The sequence below is a fragment of the Musca vetustissima genome, unplaced genomic scaffold (assembly GCF_032173495.1).
Source record: "Musca vetustissima isolate MV318-11 ecotype Yass unplaced genomic scaffold, APGP_CSIRO_Mvet_v1 utg237711, whole genome shotgun sequence".
In the NCBI taxonomy this organism is placed as follows: Eukaryota; Metazoa; Arthropoda; class Insecta; order Diptera; family Muscidae; genus Musca; species Musca vetustissima.
Window position 1 is genome coordinate 66986 of NW_026888229.1, and position 10151 is coordinate 77136.

A 10151-nucleotide genomic window follows, 5' to 3' on the forward strand; every position below is an offset into this window, starting at 1 on the left:
TTGGCAATTCCAAACGTTTTTTATTTACTTCTCCTCAACTATTCGAATGGCTAATATCAATTATATTGGTTAAGGTCGTTAGTAAGTCTTCTTCGCATTCACTATAAAGTTCGGCGCAATTGTAGTGCAGAAATCCGTTTCGTTCTGCTGCCTCGTAAACGTCACGGTACAATATCTCAGTGTCGGAGAAAGCCTCATGCAGCGATGGCCTAGAATTCAAACGAAAATGGATTTTTTTGTGTTTGTACATATTCTAATTTTTTGTTTTGAACTCACGACAACACGAATGTTAGAATCTCGGTTAGGAGATTTTTTTGAGCGTCATCAAATGGATGTCGAGCCAACTCACAAACACTTCGCAGTAAACATGTCTCGTGGAAGCCATAACTGGAAAAATAAACAAATAAAATAAAATATTGTCCATGCTCTACTATCGCTCACGATTCATTCTAAATTTATGAGATTTTCGATTTACTTGCGGCAATTCTCAGTATGCAGGTGATGGCGGTGAAATCTTTACCTTGGCATATTAATGTTATTTTATTATGTATAATAGTCCGCCAGAGAAATGAGGTTATGTTAAGTTTGTTTTCCGATTTATAACGAATTGAGTTAAGTCGTAAACATTTTTCACCGACCCGGACCAGCTTCAGACATAGATTATAAAAAAATATAGGGTACACTAAAATGCCGACGTTAACCTGACTTCCCAACCGAATTGGATGTTAAGTGAGTAAAAATTTCCCTAGCAATATCATAAATATTGGTCCCCACAAAACGGTACCCTCTAAATTTCTATATTGTTGTATTCTGGACACATTTACCACCCGAAATGATTGTAATTCGATATTTTGTAATATCAAGATCCTACATCTTTCGGTATAGCTCCTGGAAACAGTAAATATCATTCGTTCTATTATATTGTTATTGTCAATTCACATGTACACCATTACGTTGATCGATATTGTTGGTTGAACTATCCTTGCAGGGTGCAAAAATGGTCAGTTCTTACCTTATTAACAGATTTTCCATTGCATAATAAAACTCTCCAGCAGTAAAGTCACTTGGATGTTTGTTCGCAACATCCTCGTTGTATTTCTCTGCAATTCTCCACCAGGTATGATTCACCGATTTATCGTGGTCTTCATGCAGCCCCCTGCGTCTTCGAATTTCCTCCTCGAATTCATCTTCCCATTTGTTTGGCCATATTGGCACGTTAATAAAATTTTGTGGAGTATAGGGTAAGTCGTAATTAGCCTGAATTCCCCAATCCCAGTATATTTTTCTTACTGGATTCTCAACGGGAGCAGAAACTAAGACTGTCAGCTATAATATTACAAAGCTTGACTATTGAGGCAAAGATCTGAAATACACTGAACTCACTTGCAATGTCGAGGCAGCCGGAAAAAACAATGCAGCCACCGATGTTTGGGTAAACTGCCAGCAAATAATCAACCACAACGGGAGTGGGGAGCTCATGTCTGGACGCTTCTTTTCTGGCCTTTGTTTGTAGACTGATTGTTGATCGAATACAGACGGCAGATTAAAACAATGCCCTCAATGGAATGAAACCATCTACCTGCTGAACATAATTTTTTCTCATGTCATGTGTGTTAATTAAAATTTTACGTAGTTGTTGGTGTAATTCTTTGCTTTGTAGGATTTCCACTATAATAACCTGATGGATTCGATTAGCGTCCAGTGTTCTGATTTTAATTTATCAGATATAGGTTAACGTCATTTATGCTTTACTTTTAAATTTAAAATAATTTAAGGATTTCTAATGTTTTTTTTTCCAAAATATACCAAATAAAGCGAATTCTGTCTCGCCCTCTCTCAGCAACGAAAAAGGTCGATCCTCAAATGCATGCTAATGAATATGATTGTCATCTAATTGAACAACTTAAAATTTGGAATATGACTTCAAAGCAAGCTTCTAATGTGTATGCTTGAGTACTGCTAAAACCAGATAAGAGTGTGGCAAATATGCACATAAGTACACACGTTTGTATGGATGTAAGAGGAAAACGTACATTTGTCGCCAAGAGATCACCAGCAGACTTGTTAATTGCTCCAAATCGGGCGCCGTCATGCAATAACGCATTAAAGACATTCTAGCTAACAGTACAAACTACACAATGCATACAAATAGATCGGATGTGACATATAAAACCTATTTGAGCCCCTGCACTTCTACCATGGAGAAATTCCGACGCATTGACAGAAGTACTAAATTCATACTGTTGGGTTGCATTGCATTAGTACTTGCCCTAGTAGTGGTAATGTTACGATATAATGCTCTTCCCATTTTCGAGAGAACCCGTCACAGCAAGCCATTGAATGAGTCCCGGCCGAACCGTTTCAAACGTTTTATCATATACGATGGTGGAGGCGTTGTCAAAGTAAGTTGGGAAATAAATCGAATGTAGCGTCCATGCCCAGAACTTTGTTCTATTTTCAGCTGGTCCTTGGCACATCATTTCCCATTATTCTGCCGGACAGAAAACGATCACTTAGTGTATTCTACAACTTCCAAATGCAATATACACCCCCGCCCATACCCTTGTACTGGTGGAGCCTTTACAACACCACCACATTTGTCGCACGCAAACAACGTTCGATTGACCGGCTGAGGCAGAAAGATAACAGCCGAAGTCGCCTTTACGAATTCATAGAAGTGTTATTCCATAGGTAAGTCATTGTGTAACCACATGGTTAGTGGCTACTTTTTTACAAAAACAACAAGTAGATCATTCATTTTGCACATAATTTGTCCATAAAATGGCTCTCGCCATTGTCGAACAATACGCCCACCTTCTGTTTCCCACTGGTGCTTACTTGCCTGCAGGCTAGACAGCTCCAACAAAAACTGCTTATTAAAGGTCATTTGTGAGGTGGCACGTGCTCCACTTAGCGAAGAGATTGCCCAGGGGCAAGGAGATGACTACACCGCTGAACATAGAGTTAACGATGACTACGGCCGAAATATTTACCATAGGCTAATAAATGCGATTTTCACGTGAGTTCAGAATAAAAATCAACAAAAATCAATTTTCCCCAATCATTTTTTTAATTACACCATCAGACCGTATTTTCCAAACGTGGATGAACGTTATGTGAATGCTGCTAATGCCGGGGCAAGTGGTGCTACTTGTTCTGAAATATATAGCCAGTGTCCTCTTATTGACGAATGGCTGAAGCGATTCACAATTCTAACCTAAATGAAGCGGGCGACCATGTATTGCATTATTTCACATACTCAATCAATCTCACATAAAAATAGACGTAATGGACCGACCAAATATACCCTACACTATGAAACCTATGATTCCATGTACACTAAAATTTGTTCTATTTAAATTATGTATGTTGCCGAGATACATTATTTTATTTTTAGTGGAGAAATAAGTTTGAAATGCTGATTACAATACAGAAGGGACTTCTATTAACTAATTAAGAAAGTCCCACTGCAATTTGAGTCGGGACCCTTAGGTGTAATATTTTGCTTTAGCAAATAAATGGAGATATGTTTGAACTTTAATTAACGAACATTTTCGGAAAGTTACGACCAAAATAAAGTAGTGCTTAAGTCCAACCGGCTGATATGAGAAAATTGACATAATAATGCATTTTTATATCTAAATTGCGTTACAGAATCGTAAACTTGTGCAGAATTTCCTTTCGAATTCGCAAAAAACTCGGGTGGGGTGCTACGTTGTTGTCCATTGCATAATGTGTCTGCATGATTTCTAAAATGTTCCAAAATCCGTGTAGCGATGAATTGTTTCAAGAGTGTTGACCTGCGTCTTTCGTTCGAAAATTGTTATCGAAATCGTTCCGAAATTCCTGTTTTATTAATCACGAATTTAAGTTCTCACGTTCTAAAATGTCAAACATTGATACCAACCCAATTTCGATAACCTGAATGAAATTAGTTTCAATTAGCACAGACATGGCAACATATTGCCGAGTTTATCAAGAAATAAACACAGTTCAATTTAGAGTGTCAGAGAAGATAGAACATTGAGATGAAGATCCATGATCCCATCTTTTTGTCACTGATATGTGTGTGTATCGTTTTAACAGTTACCAATTGCGGTCTATGCATTTCAACGGAGGCGCCATCTATGCTATGTCAATTCCAAGAAAAAGTTCTGAAGAGACGAACTCGTTCTTTTGTATTCCCCAAAAAAGGTCAACTCCTGCTGACGCCAGTCTTTGCGAAAGCAATCCTTGGTGGTATACCCAAAGGTTTAACATACTCTATGGAATTTGACATGTATCATCCACTACCGGACACCGTTGAAGGTTGGAAACCCACTATACTTTTGAATCAAATTGGAAAGAAGCAGAAAGTGGAAGAAAACCTGACTGTACTGACTACGAACAGTAGCACTGTCACAGGTTCGGGAAACGTGTCTCAAAACTATGCTAATAATGAAGAAAGTTATCATTTCCCCGTTTACGATGATGTGGAGTACGGGACCAATCCATGGGCATATTATAATACAATGATCGATAGTGATCCCAGCCTTATCTTCTCGCATCAAGAAAACCCACACATCGAGAGATCCTCCCAAACACGATCTCATGCTCGACGGTTCCACACGCCGCCCATTAGGAAACCAGTCGACTTCCAAGCAAATGAAGCCGCAGACGCGAATCCACTGCTTAGAGACGGTGAGAAGCTTATTTGGCATAATAACCAAAATTTACGCGAAAGAAGACAAATTTTTGACCAACTGGAAAAACTTGGGAGAATTTTTCAAATCGACATGAACTCCTGCATACAAAGGGCCATGTGTGAAATAAAAACCCATCTACCGCCTTTTGGAGAATCTCTTATGCACGACGTAATGCGAATAATATTAACGTAAGTAAATGCTCAGATTAATTTCTCATTCTCACAGTGAATTTTTGTAGTATACCCAAATCGTCAAAGACATCTAGCGAAAACGAAAGTCCCGATGAATATGGTCGCCAATATGCCAATGTTAATTGTGCTCTTCGATTTTCAGTGTCGTGTCCCTATCCAGTGTTGCCATTTCTAGTAAAAGGATTCAGTCGCTTATAAAGATATATCAAAGTATAATATTTTAATAGATATATGCATAGAGTTTTAATACATTTAATAATATATAAAGATATACAGCATGTCTGTTCTAGAAATTCCAAATATGTACAAAATTTTTACTACGATAACAATTTTATGATATCGAAAAAATTTTTAAAAATGAGTAGATTTTTGCCATTCTGGAACATCAATATTTTATGTTATTTTTGTTTCTTACTTCATCTACTATTAATTATTTGTTTCGATACTTCAGTTTTGTAAAAATACCGTACTTTGTAATTATTCAATAACTAATATATTAATATATTGGTATAGTTTTGACCGTCTGCAAATTAGGTTCATGAATAATATAAGAAAACGACAGCTTATTGTCTACACATAAAATATAGATTTTAAATTGTATTTTATTTATTTTTATTTAACCCAATAAAAACAACTTTCCGAGAATTTTTTGGAGTTAAGAAATGTTTTTCTATATCTTAAGGTAGAAATTTGACTTTTAAGATATGACCACTATTTTTTTGGTGCAAAATTAATCAATACAGCCTCAAGGAAGAAAAAGCAAATTAAAGCTCCGCCTTCTTTGAGACTATACTATATTTTTTGATAGCACAGGATAAAAATACAGTTTAATCAAGTTGAGTTCTCAAGATATCAACATCTAGTAAAGCAGTAGAATATTCTAGGTGATGATATATTAAACAAGTAAAAAAGTGTCAATCGCCCTATGGTTTGCGGAGAAGATCTTCGGAGATATACACAGGTTTTATTATTCGGCACACAGGTTGTGCCATGGTACAATTATACATGGCAGGGTAGCTTTAGTCAGAAAGGAGAAAATACACCTCTACCTTATGGGCAATCATGTCAGAATAAATGAAAACAAATGCAACAAGTAGTTCGAAAAATGAATGCAAGCGTCGTCGATTCATTCTTTCGTGAGCATTTGTTGCTGAATAACATTCTCTTGAAAAACTCAATAAACAAATGTTCGCGAATGCTCGCGAGCACTGTTTAAAACAACAAACAAAAATATCATAAAAAATAATCACACACACAATGAATGACAGTGTGTGTAGCAGAAAGTGTGTGGAATAACAAAACACATGTCCAACAACTATTGAGTTCACCAACGTTTGTTGTTGCCGTTTTGAGCATTCGCGAGAATTCGGGAACGTTTGAATTCATTCCTGAGAGCGTAATTAGAGTTGCGCTATTTTTAATTTTGTAACAAGCGTACTTTTTGTTCACAAAAGGTACGAATTGACATAAACGTACCAAAACAAAAAGTTTTTTATTTTTTTATTGTTCGTGAATACATTTTTTGTTCCTAACTCTCTGGTAAGGTTTTCCAACTCAATTCACAATTTACCAATGAGAGAGAGAAACTCTCAACACCAATCTCAATAAATGTAAAACCCCGCAATGTCCCCGTTGTTGTGTGCTCTCACCCGTTTGTTATGTGTGTGCGAACATTCTTTGGCGAATGCTCGTTTGGTACAGAATTTATCGCCATAAATTCATTCGTGAAATGAGCACAAAACGAAAAGAATTTATTTTGAATCATTCGCGAGCGAATTTTTACGCACCCTGCACAGTTTGAAAATTAGGGATAGGTAAATCGACTTTCGACTAATCGACTTTTTGTAGTGAAAAATCTAAAAGTAGATGTCGACTTTTGATCTATGAGAAAATCGTAAAGTCGACTTTTCAAGATCGACTTTCGATTTTCTTCATAAATACTTTGTTTTTTATCACAAAGCTCAAATTGCCCAAAAATTGGTCAGAGCAAAAATCGAAAAGTCTAAAAGTTGACTTTTGCGCTCGACTACGTATCCCCAGTAAGCGTACTATTATTTTGCTCTGAGTCAGGTTAACAGCTAAAAATTCAAAGATGTTTTGTTATCGGAACCATTCGAACTAGCAAAAATTACTTTATGCCAACTATCGGCACGGTGCCGAAATCATATGGTTTCTGTTTGACGTTATTTACCTTGTCGACGTTATTCGCCACAGAAGTAAGTAGTTAGGTTCGAACCTAATTGAATGCGTAGCGTTGAACGCCCGTATTGCCCAAATACGAAAAGACCTTATCTACATGTATTTCAATTAAAAACTTGGATGATAACATCTTTGTAATTGATTGAATTTTTTCCCAAAATGCGCACTGTCAACCCTGGAAATGTTCAACTTTACATTTTGATACGCAATACGTATTTGGGTAACATTCATTAGACATGTATTTAACTTTTGAGGCGGATATAAACGTATGTATACGCATGCATTTAGGCACGAGCCAAAAATTAATGTTATCATCATAGTATAATTAATTGTACAAGGTAACTGCAGAACTACAACAAAGACAACATAAATCAACAACAACCAAATTACATGTCAAATAAAACGAAACGAAGATGAGCGACCTAATAAAAGTATTTGATAATCCCAATTTTAGCGTTGAAAAGTGTAAGTATTGTTGGTCAATTTTATACATGTATGGAGTGAAGTCAAGAGATATTTTCTTTTAGATACCAAGCAACTGGTAAAGGAATGTGTCGGGGGACCCGATCTTCAGAAAAAGAAGAAGGAAATCCAATCATATAGCGACAAAACTTCTGCCACCCTGAAGAAATCGGTATATGCCAACTACATGCAATTTATTGAGACAGCCAAGGAAATATCAAGTTAGTTTGACAAAGGCTTTAATGGGCGTATCTATGATACATATTTATTATTTTCACAGATCTGGAATCGGAAATGACTCAGTTATCTCTGCTTTTGCATGAGCAACACAATATATTGGCTTCACTAACTGATGGGGCTGTGACAAAGACCGGTGATGACGAAAGGGATACACAAACGCAGGAAGAAGCAGAAAATATGCATGCGACAAGAGCAGTAAAGGAGATGGTGCAAGGTTTCAATGGCAATTTAGAGGGCAAGACATTCCTTTGCGAAGGCGCTCTAACAGAGTTGGACAGCAATGACTATCGTCCCATTCAGAGGGTATTTTTCTTTCTTTTCAATGATGTCCTGATTGTTTGTAAAGTTAAACATGACAAGTATGTGCTTCCGCATTCTTAGATATTATTGGAATTAACTGTGTTAATTTTTAGACGCCTCGAATTTATCGCTGAATATGATCCTAAGAAAATAGCTGTTATTAATATCAAGGACCTTAACGGCGTAAAAAATGCCATAAATATAATAACCCCAGATGGATCTAAGATATATCAAAGTATTACTCCAGCTGGCAAGAGCGAATGGATTGAACAATTTGAAGTGGCATTCAGATGGGACCAACAGCAGAAGAAATCTAAGAAAGGCCTGGCTCCGCAGCCACCGAAAGCAAAAGGTACCAGTACTCCGAATTCGAACTGCGAGAAATCAGCAGATATGAGTCCAAACGAATTGGAGTCGGTTATCGCAAAAGATGAAGAAAATGTGGGACCTGATTGGATACAGTCTGCCTCCGATGAAATTCAAACATTTATAGCACAACGACATTTTGAAGATGCCGAGGCATTGATTAGACGTTGTAAAGAGTTTCTTGTACAAAATAAGAACTTTGTCGGAGTTGTTGAGATTGAGGAGAAGATCAAACATTTGGAGAGGCAATTGGCAGATGTGTTGCTGCAAGAACTATCAAAGTGCCATGCACGCAATCTGGAAGTCGCCTTACGGTCATCTAAACGTTGTCTGCAAATTCTTGTAAATATGGGCAAGGCTCGCCAAGCAAGTGGTACGCTTTTAAGGGTATGCTCTATAGCCTTGCGCACGGCACAAAGAGAGGCCCGCAAAAACAACGCCGAAATATCGGAATTATTCTTTTGTGATTTAGCGCAGGTCGCATGTGCCTTTTTGGTCTCATTTGAATCACAGCCTGCATGCGTGAGTGGTAAGTTCAAAACTACGACGTTTCGACTTTGATTTGGATTAAATTGATTTCATATTTCAGCGCTGGTAGTATGGTGCAATGCAGAACTACAATATTTCGCCAGCCAACTAAAGAAACACTATTTAACCAAAGGAAGTCACTTAGAGTCTATTGCAAAGTGCGTTGAAGGAGTTCGTAAGCCATGTGCTAAGCTAACAGAAATTGGTTTAGATCTCTCCTATCACCTAGAAGGATTGCTCCGAGCGGATCTTGAAGATTTGATCAATGAATCCAGATTAAGACTTTTAGAAACAATAGGGCGCACGGATGATCCTTGGCAACCGTTCAATTTACATACAAAATCTAACTTGAAACGTTTGCTGCTTGATTTGGAAACACTGGGAATTGATATACGCCCTCACACAACTGGGGATACATGGATAAACTTAACCCAGTCCACTCTTAATTTCACACGCCACTATTTGCAATTGACCAACCACTGCTCTTATCTAGCGAAGAGCGAAGCGCTATCAAAATCATGTCAGATTCTATTGAGAGATTTGTTCATTGCACAACATTCCTTGAAACCGGATATCAATATGAGCGTAGATGTAAGTTTTCTATACCTTTGTTGACTTTATTTAATTACTCATTATTTTCTTATAGCCAAATTTCGTTGCGAAGAATAAACGATTTTTATGTGATGAACTTCTTCCAATTGCTATTGCCAATTTTCGGCGTATAAGTGGTAGTAATCCCGACATACTGTTTAATATTGGTGTAACTCGACAAAATGCGGCCCCTATTCCTAAAAAGCGCAGTGTCTACCAAACTGATGTATTTTAGCCATACATTTCACTCGTCAATTTTTTAAAAACACATTTATTTATATTTTCATTAAAGCTGATGACTATTGACTATTGTGTTTAATATAAATCTGATCTGGTATATGGTCTTAGTCACCCGGCGCCTTTAAATCTATATTTTAAAAATTATTTTGCAAATAAATAAATAAAAAATCTGATCTGGAAATAATGATGATGATGATGTTTAGAAAAACTTAACATTAACTCAAAGAGATCTGGCCAAAAATATGAAAAGCTATACTGAATATTATGTCGAAATATTTTTTCATTAATTGGTTAAACACGCCCTTCTGTCCATGTATTTTTGTAAACAAATTATAGGTCAATTTTATTA

General features: G+C 36.8%; 3 protein-coding genes across 3 annotated transcripts; 2 read left to right on the forward strand and 1 right to left on the reverse strand.

The window, feature by feature from the left end:
• Positions 1-34: 34 nt before the first annotated feature.
• Positions 35-1479, reverse strand: LOC133336020 (uncharacterized). The gene is made up of 4 exons (XM_061544313.1): positions 1384-1479; positions 1013-1326; positions 277-387; positions 35-209 (listed from the first exon to the last, which is right to left on the reverse strand). The coding sequence occupies exons 1-4, from the start codon at positions 1477-1479 to the stop codon at positions 35-37; spliced, it is 696 nt and encodes a 231-aa protein (XP_061400297.1).
• A 2549-nt stretch (positions 1480-4028) lies between these two features.
• On the forward strand, positions 4029-5074 carry LOC133336021 (uncharacterized). The gene is made up of 2 exons (XM_061544314.1): positions 4029-4873; positions 4924-5074. Exons 1-2 carry the CDS (start codon positions 4029-4031, stop codon positions 5072-5074), a joined length of 996 nt encoding a protein of 331 aa, XP_061400298.1.
• Positions 5075-7488: 2414 nt separating this feature from the next.
• LOC133336024 (exocyst complex component 8) lies at positions 7489-9797 on the forward strand. Its single transcript, XM_061544316.1, has 6 exons — positions 7489-7540; positions 7603-7758; positions 7818-8136; positions 8191-8972; positions 9033-9562; positions 9618-9797. Exons 1-6 carry the CDS (start codon positions 7489-7491, stop codon positions 9795-9797), a joined length of 2019 nt encoding a protein of 672 aa, XP_061400300.1.
• The last annotated feature ends 354 nt before the right edge of the window (positions 9798-10151 follow it).